General features: G+C 37.1%; 2 protein-coding genes across 4 annotated transcripts in view; both read right to left on the reverse strand.

Annotated features, from left to right (window-relative positions):
* The window catches only part of LOC139980540 (UDP-glucuronic acid decarboxylase 1-like), a 94246-nt gene that overhangs the window by 25723 nt on the left and 52820 nt on the right, over positions 1 to 15703 (reverse strand). For all 3 annotated transcript variants that reach the window (XM_071992256.1, XM_071992255.1, XM_071992254.1), the window contains exons 7-8: positions 2730 to 2854; positions 11 to 175 (exon numbers count right to left, since the gene is read on the reverse strand). In XM_071992256.1, the coding sequence (XP_071848357.1) occupies positions 149 to 175; positions 2730 to 2854 (152 nt within the window). In that variant the 3' untranslated portion in view covers positions 11 to 148. The remainder of the gene's footprint in view (positions 1 to 10; positions 176 to 2729; positions 2855 to 15703) is intronic.
* LOC139981350 (uncharacterized) lies at positions 10487 to 14990 on the reverse strand. Its single transcript, XM_071993689.1, has 3 exons — positions 14345 to 14990; positions 13919 to 14101; positions 10487 to 13717 (listed from the first exon to the last, which is right to left on the reverse strand). Exons 1-3 carry the CDS (start codon positions 14988 to 14990, stop codon positions 12345 to 12347), a joined length of 2202 nt encoding a protein of 733 aa, XP_071849790.1. The 3' UTR covers positions 10487 to 12344.

Genomic DNA, 15703 nt, shown 5'->3' on the forward strand with positions numbered 1-15703 from the left:
AGGTACTTACGAAACATACTGGAATGACCTAGTCTGCTTGCCAGATCCAAATATTGTTATTGGTTCTCCCTTGAGAGACTGGATGATGAAATTGCTGACCACTCGACCATCGTTCATGTGCATTCTGGGACCAAAGGTGTTGAATATTCTAGCTACTCGTACTTCCAACATTTTCCTAGAGTGACAGTGAAACATAAGTGAGACAGAAGAATGTTAACATTACCTCAGTATCTAAGTATCTTCAAAAGAAAATGGAATTCATCAATATAAGAGCGACAGCATGATGATCCAAAAGCTCACAAACACTGAAGTAGTGACAAAACTTCAATTGAGTCAATGAAAAGTGGTTGCTAAAACTTACTAAATTGCAATAACTGCTTCTCTTATCAAAAGTGTTGCCCAATATCTTCTTTGCTTCATTTTTCTCAGTCAATTGTATGTTCATGGATGCCAATAGTTCTTTGTTCATGTTTGTTCATTCACTGTTTATAATTTCCTAGTTACTCTTTTTGTCATTTTGCATATATTCTAGAAGCGACTGGGGCAGGAAGATGACTGTAAACATTCTCAGGCCAGGATAAAGCAGGTTACGCGGGAACCTCTTTCCCGGGATATTTTAGTCACTCGCGGGAAATTTTGGAGCAGAGATAAAAAAATAAATCTTCATCACTCGCGGGAAATTTTGGAGCAGAGATGAAAAAATAAAAAAACAGACAGCAAAAACATGAAGAGGGACGACGGATGAAAGAAAGAAAGATGGAAAGGAAAATGAAAAGCAATTAGACGTGTCCCACAATAAAACATCATGTGAACCATTAAATTAGCACATTAAACTATTATTACCGATTTACCGTCAGTCACTATCTGCGGGTCAATGTAGGCCTACGTGCACTACGTGACCTAGGCTACACCTAATATCGAACGTTACTTGGGCTCAGCATGTTACAGGACTTCAAAGTTATTTTGAAATTTTCGTTATTTATTTTTCCTTCAAACGATGATTGTGAAGGTTCCCATGTACAAAATCTTACCCTTATGCATTTCACCTCATTTTGTTATAATAATTATAACGATTTAATAAATTTTGAGCCAAAACCGCAGGGAGTATATCCAGTTTAAATCTGGAACTGTATATTATTATAGCCTAGGGTACGGTACTGGTACACACTGCTGTGCGGTACTTGAGAGTTGATGCTGTAATGAAATGGATTCGTTTATTAATGGGGGGTTTCCCGATGTCATTTATAGTTATCTTTCCCCACTTTTTTTATTTTTTGATTGATATTATACATATTGAAAGTATATTTTCTGGAGTAAACAACAGCCGATTAACGATATGAATAAATCTGTACTATTCTAATTTATGTAGTTTATAATCCCGTATTTATGTAGCCCCTATGTTACATTCTTATTGTCTGAAGTGCCAAACACGTGGTGACTTGTTGATAGTTAAAAACTTTTCATTGTGAACTTTTGAACTTGGAGGGGTTGCCCTATTCCAATATCATGGAATAGTGTTGAACTCCCAATTTCATTTTGTGTACGGATTACTAGCTTAAATCCATGTGCGAACGTGATAATCTTATATCTTACGTCGAGTATGAATGAAGGATAGTGTGGGTTGCTTTTTTCCAAGGTTTGTGCTTTTCTTTTAGAAGTGTATCTTAAAAAAACAAAGGCCCTAATATAGCGTGTTATTTTTTATAACCGTACGTGTAGGAGTATACATACTGTAGCCTAGGCTATGCATATTGAATTTATGAGATTGACAGTCTCGTTACTAAGTGCTTTGAACCAATGATGAAAGTTGAGGAAAATACCAGTTGTAGTTACGATACCGGGATTCAAGTTGCAACAAAAGGACTCATGTGCTACTGTAACATGGTTTAACACATGTGTAGTACACTGGCAATCACTGTAAAATGGGCCACCAAATCGCGTCAATTGGGTCTTCAATTTTCAAAAAGCTTCAGCTTCTGAGGGGGGCTCATCCCCTTTCAGACACCCCCTACAATTTGTTCCACAGAGGAAAATCCGACTTCGTCGGATTTATGTTCCAGGGAAAAAACATTTTTTCTGACCGTGAACATTCTTAATTTTTCCAAGCTATAAATACCTGGCCCAGTAATTTAAATTGAATAAAAAACTCACTACCATTGTTCACTGTTTGCAGATACATTTCTATACAAAGTAATGAAAAAAGTCAGGTGTTCCTTCCCATCATGTGATTTTTGCTTTCTTCTTGATGTCAATATAAGAGAGCATAAATGTACTGAAAAGATATCAAAAAAGAATTCTTTACCATGATGTGTCTACTTTAGTGTGTAGCATATGTTATATTGCTACATTTCTTGCAGCTACACCTTTGTACTTGTTAACAAGTTCAAAAGTGTAACAATTTTGTATCAAATTTAGTCAAAGGGTCCTGTGCACAACACACTTTACCATTTAATCAAGAAAAATGAAAACTTCATTGAAACAGGATTCTTTCATAACCTGTTCACATAGCACAACAGGATGCTTATATATATATATATATATATTTGCATAGTACAGTTATGGTATGCAGGAGACAAACTAATATTAACAGACAGGTACCCAGAAGGAAAGTTTTTAACCTTTTTCAACACTATTTTGTAGCCTGATGGAATAAAAAAAAAGAAGATGAATGACCAGCTAATGAGAGCATACATGAATTGTTACAATTTGCATTTATAAGGAACATATACCTGCTTTGCAATGTATGCATGACACATTGTCTCTGCTACTCTCTTGCCTTCATCATAGCAAGCTCTGGGTCCTATAGGATTAACATGTCCCCAATATTCTTCATTCTGAGGATGTTCTTGTGGGTCTAAAAAAAGAAGAAGAAAGGGATCATTTCACAGATTGTACAGAAGTAATTGCAAGGCAACTATTTGGTGTGTCCGATCACTCGAGGCAGCCAAAATAATAGAAATTTCACAAGTATTTCCAGTTTATTTTAAATGATCAATCAATATTCTGAAACAAAAAAGTGTTTGGAAAGTTTTTCATTATTATTTAAGTTCTCATATCCTTAAATTTTTGCTAAAATAGCATTTTCATCATTATTAATTAATTAATAAAATACATCCTGGGCAGCAAACTTGAACCAAATCAGTTCATATAATTCTATAATTCTGCTTCTGTTTACATTCTACTGTTCTTTGTTATGTACAGATGTATGTTTATTGTTACAATATCTTCTGAAAACTGGACTTTTAATCACAAACACAATTGTGTTGAGCTTTATGATAGAAATACGATGGAAGATACATGATGCTATAATGTTACATGATAAAATAGTCACTTGTATGACTGCCATATCATTGTTAAGATTCCTCTCTTATTGTTGAAATTATCAAATTTATTCTTGCACTGTGTGAACAAATGATATTTACCACACATTCGTGACATGTTGATATGAGCCAGTTCCTCCTTCAATTGCAACATCAATTTAGCAACTTTGCCAGTAGATGGGACAGAACTACATATGGCATATAGGGTATCTTACTAGCAATAATAAGAACACACAATAAGAATGACAAGCAGCTGTCATACCCTATCTTCTCTATAAGAAAGCAAGCTTATCAAGAGCATCTAGTTTTATGCATGCTCCAAGTTTAGCTGGTTGGTAATATATGATGCTCCCTTAATATAACAACACTAGTATATCTTTCTTAGTTGGTCTTCTGATATAACAATCAGTCTACTAGGATGTGCTGCCAGAGGTATTTTAGTATCAATAGAAAGAACATGTCTCAAGAAACCAAGCAGGTATTAGACCCTTGGTATTGTGGAAGGTCAAAGGACATGGCAGGAGAGTAGACATGCTTTTTGTGGGCTCTCAAATTTTTCTTCACTTTGATGACTCTCACATCATCTTTAGCCAATAAAAGTGGGGATATAACTTGTTGCGCATATTTTCATATCTTAGCTGTCATCTGAACATTAAAATGGGAAAATCTCAAGCAGCAAAATACAAAAGAAGTCTGGCCAATCGCCTACAAAATGTCAACTCCGAACCTATGCTACAGCACCAGGCAAGCTGAATCAGACAATGCATGCTACGATACTGACTGTAATATTAGATGCCTTGGAGGAGGCAGTTCAAAACATTTTCACTAAACTTAAATAGCTACTGTACAGAGAGACTTTGGCACAGCCCTTGATATTCAGTGTATCAGAGTAGAAAAAGAGAACAACATAAAAAGATCATTATGGGAAAGTTTATCAAAACGAGTTGAGAAGTTGGAAGCAGACAGATATAAACATTCTGCCTGGATTAACAACCATGAGAGATTTTCTTTCTGCAACAATTTGCGAATTGTTGGATACCCTTTGTCGGAAAAAGAAGATTGCATGGAAATAGCATCAGCAAGTGTTACAGAAAGTGGGTATCCAACCTGTAAAATCAAACTTGCTCACAGAGATGGTAAGAGTGTGAAATAAAGAAGCCGACATAGCCAGGAAATCTGTCGTTTTTTTCAGGACAAGCTGAAGACAATAGGGGAAGCAAAGGGAGCACTAGAGAATGATAGCTTTTTCATAATTGATGATCTTACCCCAACTGACCTCAGAGAGAAAAGAAAATGGGCCGAAACAAGCTTCAGACTATTTTGTAGTGGGACAAGTTTCGCTTTTCTGGGCGAGTATGGATATCTCAAGATAGCAGTCATCAAACCACTGAGTGTTAGATGTACAACAGCTTTCTGTTATTTACACATATGAACTACAGGGATTTACTTTGCCACTTTTATATTCTAGCTGAACCACTCCTTGTTCAGTTGACTTATGGGTGTTTTATGTGGTGAGTGTCATGTTATATTATTATTATTACGATACTTGTCTGCAATCATGTTACTGTGGCCTACGTGGCCTACCCTTTCTGGTTGACCTAGTTTCAATCGTTACTGATTGGAAAGGCTGCCAATTAAATGGATTCTCTTTTCCTTTTTGTTTCCTTTTTTTCTAGTATATGTTTGTGGCTATCATTGCTTTTTTACATACTTAAAGACTAACTATGGAGACAAATGTTTTTTTTTGGATTTTCCATTAATTTGGGAGTTTACATACCCATAATCAACATGTGTAAAAATAATCTTCAAAACCTTCTATAACCCATCAAAAAACGACCACGAAAACGGACATTTTGGGTAGTCACATGACATGAACCTCTGGAATGGAGATTGACCCAAAGTAGCCTCTGGTCACCGTGTGATGTCATAATTGGTATACCGGGAAAATCAAAAGCTAAACTAGGCACTGTTTATACACAGATAGCGATCAATTGTACTGTATTTGACTTCCAATTTCCAGCGTTTGAAAAGCTGTTAGCTTAAAACAAGAACATATGAAGGTAAACAACTAGTTTAAGACAATTTTAAGCAGAAAATATATACAGTCTACATATGCGTGATATAATGTTACATGTAAGAACGGCAAGGGCGTGTTTACGAGGAGACTTGAAAGGGTCAATTTCACTTTACCTATGTCCGCCACAGCTGTCGAAAGTATATAAGTTTCTCAGAATGAGACATTTGCAGCATACAGAGGCAGGGTCAGGCATGTGGACTTATGGGCATGAGATACTCTGGGTGCTAAAATCTTTCCGCATGGATCTCACAAATTGATCCAAAGTCTACGACGTTTTACGTCAGTTCTTCTACTCGGAAAGCTAAAAAAGCTGATGCTATTGTTGGCTGAGGTATAACTACAATCTCCAACAACACAGAATTGTGGCATTTCGGGGGAAAAGGAGTAATATCGTTGATGTTTTTGGCAGCTCAAGTATACAACTTTACACACTGAAAGTTTTGTTGTGAGTTCGTTATACCAACGGTGACATCGTATGGTCACCAGATGTCTTAGGAATGTTTCAGGAATGTCTGAAATAGGTTTCCTAAAAAGCTGACTTTTCTTCCCATTTTTCACGTAGTTAACGTCCGAAATTGGTAAAGTTAATGACAGCAATGTAATTGGAGTGAGTTAAGGATTACTGTACATATATGCAAAATGGTGGGATTTTATGTTCATCGAAAAGTCTCCATAGTTGGTCTTTAAATGATTACTTGAATGCTTTCATGGCATAGTAAGGATTCATCCAAATTCCACCTACATGTCATGCAATTAGAAACTGTTTTGAAGTTGCTACCCCTGGACAAACAAAAAATGTCAAATGCACATTGCAAACATAACCATGGACATGCTTGAAGGACAGACTTACGATTAATAAGAAAATGATTTATTCGGCTGATATATCACAATACCTTGGGGGATTGGGTGGGTTTGGTAGAGGGGGTAATTTCATTCACATTTCTGGACCTGCTTTCAACTTTTCCATTTTATACCGGTATACATGTACATTCAAGGGAAGCTATAGTTAAACTGCTTCAGGAAAGGTTGATGCAGCCACACAATAGCCATTGCCCACTCTCTCCCAGACCCCGAACTTGTCTTAAGAATAGTTTTTACACGGGTCCAAAACTCGGTACCCATCGGGTATCCGGGTACTAGGACTTTTTTTTACCCTCTTGTATCGCAATTTTCAAGAAATTATTATTTTTTTAGTTACCTCGTCTATAATCTATTAGTAACATCTCGTAAAATACCTTGTCAGTCTTTCCTTGTATGAAATAAACGAATGAATTAATAATAATTGTGAGAATTCTTCCAATTTCTTACACATAACACCACACTAAGTCTATGGGGTAATCTAGCATAACCATGTTTATTAGCTGTCATTGTGACGTAGTTATAAGGTATCCATGGAATACTTTCGTTATTGCTGTTATCTTCGACCACATGGTAGCCTAACACCACACTAAGTCAATGGGAATCTTGCCTAACCATCGGTTAGCAGAAGAAAAAAAATCACACTGCGTAGGATTCGGGAAATAAATTAAGAACCGGTAGTATCGGATACCCAGTGAAAACACTATCTAAAGATTAATGATATGAAGAGGTTTAGTGGGTGGCTGAGCCTTAAATACTTTGCACCAAAATTTGCGATCAATCAATGGCGTAGGGATAAGTACTACAAAATTTCGCGCAACCGGTATACCCATACATTAAAGGGCATTATGAAACATTTAATAAACTCATTGTATATCTCGAATATCAATCCAACAATTTTGTTCTCTGTAAATTTAATAACACCAGTTGAAGATATTTGAATTTTGAGACATTCCTGAATAACAGTCAACCTGAAAATTTCGTTCCGTTTTGTTGTCCGTCCCGCGTTATGTTCGTTTTAGGAGCGTTACGCTCGCCTTGTCAAATAATTGTTTTGACCTATCAGAGTGCTACATGTACACATGGAAGTAAGGCTACTTCGTAGCAGACGGTCAAAATAAATCAAATTATCCATACCACCAGTTCAACAAAACTTTTTAGTTTAAAGTTTTAATACTTTTCCTAAGTTAAATTATGTGAACGTAACGGTAAGTCGAACGTCACGCAGGTGGAAAAAAGTTGTCAAAATGTGTACTTACGAAAATGCTTGGCCTGACACATGTGAAGACTGACTTGATACAAACTCAATAATGGTGTGATAACCAGCGTTACCAGCGACAGTTGACGAAAAAACGCTAAATTTGCGAAAATAAAACCCTAGAAAACGCTAAATGGTAGTTTCCCTAACATTCGTGTTGTTTGGAGTCAATTTAGCACAGATGCGTAGGATGAATGGTCACCGATCACAAAATAGATTTTGAATAGTTGATTTGAGTAATAGTCTGACCCAGAAAATTTTTAAAAAATATGAAAATTCTCGGTAGGAAATTCCGAAGATTGGGCAAAAATACTCAAAATAAATTTGGATGGGTCTCCAAGTAAGAATTTTGTCTAAAAAATCTGAAAAGTGGTCAATTTTTGGCAAATTTAACTAGTTTTAGGCAAAAAACGGTAGAATTACCAGAATTAGAAAAAACGTGCGCTAGAACCCCACAAATGACTAAAAACGCTAGATCTAGTGTAAAAACGCTAACTCTGGTAAAACTGGTGATAACCGAACATTGATGACGATAAGTTCGTTCACCTGCAATGAAGTTTCTTTGGTGATCGAGCGAACGTATTGCAAGCCGTTTTATCATTTACCTCACAATTTGACTTAAGTCGAATACATTTCACTTAAGGGGAATTCAATTTCAATTAAGCAGAATACTATTTTACTTAAGTGGAATACCATTCCACTTAAGCTGAATTGTATTTTACTTAAGCTGAATTCATCAACTTGTCACTGCATTTTACTTAAGCTAAATTCTATTTCAGTTATGTGGAATTGAATGCATTTCACTTAGGTGGAATTGTATTCTACTTAAGTGCAGTCTATTCCACTTAAGTGGAATGTGATTGGCTAGTACATTCAACGCCAAACTTTGCCTGCCCTGCCTTTGCGCGCCATTATAAACAACTTGCCGCGATACGTGTACGTACATACGTGGTGTCGATATGTATATCGGCTGAATTTCGGCTGTCCATCAGGATCCAGCTAGCACTTAACATCCGTGAAAGGTGTGAACCTACGTACCTGACCTGGTACCTGACGAATACCATTACCAAAATAAAGCCATGGCAAATTTCGTAAAAAGTTTCACTATTCTTCTGCCCTATGTTACTTAAACAAGATGTAAGTCGCCTCTGTTGTGCATCATACTGATTGTTCGCCTGTGTAAGTGAGGAAACAACAATTCTAATTGTGTCTCTAACAACAACAATTATTTGATCGCATTCCAGCAATGTTAGATGTGAATGATTAGCCATAGCCATGATGTACACGTGCAACGAGGATCGACTACATCATCATATGTGATGAGCAGTTAACGACAAACATTACCCTATAATGTTATTATATATAAGCCACATACATTATCAACATTTCAACTTAAGTGGAATTGTATTTTACTGAAGCAGAATAGAATTCCACTTAAGTGAAATTGACGCCCAAAAGATATTATTCCACTTTAGTCCATCGGGGCAGGCCTCAAAATGTGCTTAAAAAACGACTTTCGTTGCACATATTTAGTACCAAGGTTTGTTGGTTGGAAGTTGTAGAGGGATGTCCTGGGAACATTTTTCACGATGTTGGATGATTGGAGAGGTGTTATTTTTCGAGTAAACAACAAACAAATGACGTCACTCTTATACGGTGTACGACAATTACAACAAAGCAGTTCCTTGTCATAGCAACATAAAAACGGCATTTAAATGCTCTTGCACTTATTAGAACCTAGATTTTTTGGTTAACAGTTATAGAGGGATGTCCTGAGATTATCTTAGGAGTTGTTGGATGCTTGGAGAGATGTTATTTTACGTGTAAACAACAAATGACCTCACTATGAAGCGTGGGCTACATTGAAAATCAGCAACGACTATTCACAGCAACATGATAATATTTTTAAATGTTACTAAATCTATTTAGAACCAAGGTTTGTTGGTTGAATGTTGTAAAGAAATGTCAAAAGAATGTACTTGAAAAGTTATTGGATGCTAAAAGAGGTAATACTTTATGAGTAAACAATAAACATATGACGTCACTGTTATAGGTTGGACGACAATGAAAACTCAGGCGTTCCTTGTAACAGCAACAAGGAAACGACATAATAAATGTTCTTGCACTTATTTAGAAACAGGATGTGTTAGTTGAAATTAATAGAGGTATATCAAAATAATATGTAAGGAATTGGTGGATGCCAGGAGAGGTGTTATTAAAAAACGAGTAAACAATATACATATGACGTCACTCTTATACGTTCTACGATAATGAAAATATAGCAGTTTCTTGTCACAGCAACATGATAACTTAATTTAAATGTTCTTGCACTGGCAGTATTTACGACCAGGTAATGTTGGTTTAATTAATGAGAGTCTGATTCCATCTTCGTGGAAACATGCTAAAACGTCGCCTGTTCCTAAAACAGGTAATCCCATTTCAGTTAAAGACTATAGACCAATAGATATTTCAAGTATTTAACTGCATGCAGAAAATTCTACTCCCATACATAATGCAGTCTATCATTGAACATGGAGACAAAAATCAATTTGCCTACAAAAAGGGAGTTTCATGCACTGATGCCATACTTACTCTTGTACATGACATCGTTTCGGGGCTTAATCAGAAAGACACAACACTGTCAAAAGTCCTTTTCTTAGATTTTTCAAGCGCATTTAATACGGTATTGCCTAATCGCCTAATTCAAGATCTATGTAGCTTTATTGAAGAACCATGGCTTATTCATTGGCTTGCAAACTTTGTACAAGGCTGGTCTAGGCAAGTTAAATTACAGAAGGGATTTTCTTCTAAGTCGAATATTGAAATTGGCGTTCCTCAAGGGGGTCCTTTATCGGCTCTACTTTTCACCATTTACATGGATGAGATACGCTCAGGTTCCAACTGCAATGTTATTAAATATGCAGATGATACTGCTGTTTCCTGCAGAATCAGTAAAAGCACACACAGTAAAGATCAAGATGAATATCAGTACTTTATTTCTAGAATTGTTAGCTTGTGTGAGCAGAAAAATCTAATTTTGAATCCAAATAAATCAAAAGAAATCTTGTTTGAAAATATAAATGTTAAGCACAAAGGTTTAATGAATATTAAAGAACAGAGAACTATAATTCAGGGCTCGTGCGTTGAACGTACCTCTTGCACTATGTATCTAGGAGTGTGCATTGACGATAAGTTAACTTTTACAAATCATATCTCGAAAATGTTAGCTAAAGTGTATTATATTGTTTCGACATTAGCATTCACTGTCCCATACTTTTCCAGTGATACAGTAGAAAGGGTGTTCGCGGCGTCTGTCTTGCCGATCCTAGTATATGCGGTTCCAGTATGGTACCATTTTGTACACGTTAAAGATAAGAGAAGAATATGAAGTTTTCTTAAATTTTGTTCAAAAATTTTCAGGCTTAATTATGAGAATCTTGTACATAGAGTCAATGAATCTGCTAGGAATGAATTTATACGACTTGTCAAAAATATTCAAACTTCTAACGAACATCCTCTACATTCCAAGCTCAACTCTCTGTGCAATAAAACATATTACAATTTGAGAAATCCAAATATTACGCCATCTTTTAGAATTATACTCTTTAAGAACTCGTTTATTTACAGAGCAGTCATTTTTGTACAAAACGGCTCCTTAGATCCCTTATTGTAGCTTTTTGATCATGTTTTAGAACTTTTACTCTTTAAGAAATCGTTTTATTTATAGAACAGCCCCTTTTTGTAAACTGGTAAAGACAGCTTCTTAGATCCTTTGTTGTAGCTTCTTGATAATTTTGATAACTTTTGTAACGCTTTTTATGTTTTCACTATTAACTTAGTCTCATAAACTTTTATGTCTTAACCTGTATTTTGATGTTTTGTATATTGTTATATTTTTATCCTATTTATAAATTTCTCTGTAAATTTATACTGGAATAAAGAAATGAAATGAAATGAAAATGGTTGAAAGCTATATAGGAACATCTGAAGAATATTTTAACAGTTGTTGGGTGCCAGGAGAGGTGTTATTAAACGAGTAAACAATATACATATGACGTCACTCTTATACGTTCTACGATAATGAAAATATAGCAGTTTCTTGTCACAGCAACATGATAACTTAATTTACATTTTCTTGCACTGAGAGTATTTAGGACCAGGTAATGTTGGTTGAAAGCTATATAGGAACGTCTGAAGAATATTTTAACAGTTGTTGGGTGCCAGGAGAGGTGTTATTAAACGAGTAAACAATATACATATGACGTCACTCTTATACGTTCTACGATAATGAAAATATAGCAGTTTCTTGTCACAGCAACATGATAACTTAATTTAAATGTTCTTGCACTGAGAGTATTTAGGACCAGGTAATGTTGGTTGAAAGCCATATATGAACGTCTGAAGAATATTTTAACAGTAATTGGATGCCAGGAAAGGTGTTATTAAAAAACGAGTAAACAATACACATATGACGTCACTCTTATACGTTCTACGATAATGAAACTTTAGCAGTTTCTTGTCACAGCAACATGATAACTTAATTTAAAATTTCTTGCACTGAGAGTATTTAGGACCAGGTAATGTTGGTTGAAAGCTATATAGGAACGTTGAAGAATATTTTAACAGTTGTTGGTTGCCAGGAGAGGTGTTATTAAACGAGTAAACAATAAACATATGACGTCACTCTTAAAAGTTCTACCATAATGAAAATATAGCAGTTTCTTGATGTTGCGATAAACATAATTTGGATACCATTATTTTAACACACTGTCCCAGTTTCCTAAAAGGTTGCCTCGAGAGTCACTTCGAGACGCAAACAATCCGTTCTGAGTTATGACTCCTCTTCCTCGTCACTGTCATCATTATCAACATAATCATCATCGTCATCATCGTCATCACTGCATTCCAACTCCTCCCTCTGGTTGGTGCATTTGTCACATGCACAAGCATCTGTGCAGTGAAGCGTGTTCTTCCTACACTGACAAGCGTTGGTTGAACAGTCTTTTCTGCATTTGCAACTCATAAGTTCCAGGATAGCTTTGGGGGCTGGAAGTAACTTCATCCACTTTATTTTCAAGCTGCCTCCTTCAATTTTCCATCCGTGGCTACCAGGATCATCAATGTTGGTCTTAGGTTGTAGGGCATGTCTCCAGATAAATGCTTGGTAATTTGCACGCTTTACATGCAAGGACAAAGAGTCTTTGTTTGGTGGCAGTGATCTACTGTTTGCTCTTGTCTTTCTGAAAATTTCATAACGAAGTTCATTAACAGATGATTTAACAGTTGATCCATAAAGCTTGCAGACAAACTTCTCACAGGCCTCCAATAAAGCATCATCAACATTCTGTGCACTGCCCAGCTGAGACATGGTTGCTGCTGATTCTTCATGTTTCTGGAACAAAGCATAACTCTTGCTTTTTCCTTTGCCATAGAAAGAACTGACAGTGTCACACCCTGTGAAAGCATGGAACCCCAGCAGTGAGGTTGCCCTTAGCTCACCTAATGAGGTTGCAATTTCCCCAAGATCAAGAAGACGTCGCTTGTTCTTAGTGCCTATGTCCAGGTAGAGCTTTGCAGGGATCCCATTACTATGGCTTACACCAAGAACTGCTACATCAGTGTCTGCACTTCGGATGATAACCACATCATATTCTTTGGAAGCATGGGCGGCGTGGAGAAGCATTCTTGTGTCTGCTTCTTCTTGTGTAGAGCACAAGCATTCAACTTCTTGCACTGTTGTCATATTCCCATCACTAGAATGACATATCTCACCGTGGACAAAGTAGAGACTTATGCCCTGCAACTTACTAGCATAGTCTGATTTCACCCACTCTTCAAAGAGAAACTCGACCAGCTCTGTTTTGTTAGTTTCATTAGCTAGAAATTTCTTCCATTGCATGGTCTTTTTTTGTTTGGAAGAAACAATTCTGACCCTGATTTCTCCAGAAGAGGACCTCTTTTGCCGCTCTACAGATTTAATGCTAAGTGGCAAATATCTATTGGTGACAAAGTCAATTCGCTTGCACTTTCCTGTTCTGGTCACTGAAAGAAGAATGTCAAGTACCTGTCTTGCAAATTCTCCAAAGGTTTGTAGCATTACTAGATGCAAGCTGCTGCAGAATAGCCATTCCATCAAGCATCCATGCCACCGTGCCTTGTATTTTGTCAATGTCTGTTGGCTGATGGTTTCTTTCGAGAAGGTGGCTGAGTGTGGACTTCATTGTTTTCACCAGTCCTGCAGCCGGTGTTGCAATAGCATATGGATATGTTCCAAGAGAATATTGGAAAAGCTCGTCAAGTTTAACTTGGCGTTGAAGTTTGTTGTTCACCACCAAAATTTTTCCAAACCAACTACAGTCTTCTTTTACAGCATGGTCTGAGGCTACTTTGACTTTTTTTTCTCACTTTTGAAAGTTTTTGTTTTCAGCATCTTCATAGGTGCAAAAAAGTCAATTTGATCTGTTAGCAGCCGTTCTTTCACAAATGTAAGAAATGCTTCTTGCCCGCTTGCCTTTGCATTCAAAATATCCATAGAAACATCTTTCTCTGGAACATGGCCAGAAGTAAGGTGAATTAACTCTTCACATTCTGATGAAAAGAGATTTAGAAATGCATTGAAAGTCTCCATCACCTTTACGACATCTTGTTCATCCTGCTCTAGACGACTATGGTCTTTGTGTTGCCATGTCGTAATGTCATTCATCCCAGCAAGTTCTCTGCACACAGCGACCGTAGCTCTTTCAGGCGATGATAAAGTCCACCTTTCTACAGCTCCTGTTTTCAGACTAAAACCAACAATACCACCAGGTGACTTTGTGTCTCAATTAAAAGTTTGCTCTATGGCCATGTCACATGCTATTTGACCAAAGGTATTTGTCTTGGAACGTTGCACGACAAATTCTCCTTCACAAAGCCTCTGATATATGAGAGGATGAGTTTCTGGTAACGACATCATCTGTCGCCAGTACACAGTGCAATATCTCATGTAGTTTGTACGGTTATAAGCAAACATCCATGGTAGCATAGATCTTATCGATGCAAGGTGCAAGCTGAAATCACCAGTTCTTGTTGCTCTGATAAAGTTGAGAACTACTTGCATAATATCCAAGAATGATGACCAGAACGAAAACATCGGAGTGGATTGAGACTGGCAGAATTCCTCATACTTCTGGACTAGAGAGTTAACATTATGGTCACCTAATGCTTCGGCAATCTGTGGTGGATATGTTGCTTTGTTCTCCAGTGTCTTGACAGTGTTTCTCATAATACTATAATCTTCCTGGTTTAAAGATTCTGTGAATGCATTCAAACGCAATCCGTGAAGAGCTTCATATACAATTCTAAAAATTCGAGTCGCACGGTTGTAATGCTTGCCCGTCATAACGCCATTTACAGATCCAGAGGCCACTATGCCTGACTCAATCAGCACATCCCTTAGACCAGCATCCCCAAACCTCTTGCCTATTACGCCAAGCATCACACAAGTAGTGTGGAATGCACCCAGACAGAGAACAATCTTGGTGAACTTTTCAGACTCCTTCCATACAATCTGCAAAGCCTTGCTGTATATGGCCTGGTCTAGTACTACAACAATTTGTTCTTGATTAGCTTGGTGCAGATTTCCAATGTCTTCATCAGCAAACTGTACACAGTTGACATCTCAGTTGGACTTGACTGGATACATGGTAGGTACCCTACTGCACTCTGTGTGGGAGGATTACATCTCTGCAGAGCATTAAACCCAGACCAACCTGGAATGGTTTGACCTTTTACACTTTCTGTCTCACCGATTTCAGTTGAAAATGCTCGCAGCAGAATCAATATGAAATCAAGATTTTGGACACTTTTCCCATAACTGCTGTCTTCTCTAAGTAAGGACGAGTCTAATGGAAATACTCCTGGCCCCAGTCTTTTACCCTGGAAATAGCTGAACTTTGATTGAGGTTGTCCCTGAAATGACCTCTCTCCTGTGCGTTGTATTGGGCTGTTCAGTAGGATTTCGGGTTCGGCAGATCTTTGTAGCAGTATACCGTTCGTGAAGTGAGTTGTACCTTTACCAGAAAGAGTCTCTTCTGACAAGTGAATGTTGTCCCACACTGCTGTGGTATATTGCTCAGGGATAATGTTCAGTGGCAACACAGTGTCCCTTTCTAATACAGTCTGTGCAATGGTGGTATCCAACTCCCGCAA

The sequence above is a fragment of the Apostichopus japonicus genome, chromosome 15 (assembly GCF_037975245.1).
Source record: "Apostichopus japonicus isolate 1M-3 chromosome 15, ASM3797524v1, whole genome shotgun sequence".
Classification (NCBI taxonomy): Eukaryota; Metazoa; Echinodermata; class Holothuroidea; order Aspidochirotida; family Stichopodidae; genus Apostichopus; species Apostichopus japonicus.

Bases quoted from the DNA above. Each gene is read 5' to 3' on its own strand.
- LOC139981350 (XM_071993689.1), bottom strand. From the start codon at position 14,990: ATGCTTGGCGTAATAGGCAAGAGGTTTGGGGATGCTGGTCTAAGGGAT. The intron at 14,102-14,344 runs CTTTTAATTGAG...TCTTTTCATCAG, and splicing joins TGACATGGCCATAGAGCAAA to AATGTGAAGAGTTAATTCAC. The intron at 13,718-13,918 runs GTGAGAAAAAAA...GTCCACACTCAG, and splicing joins GAAAACAAAAACTTTCAAAA to CCACCTTCTCGAAAGAAACC.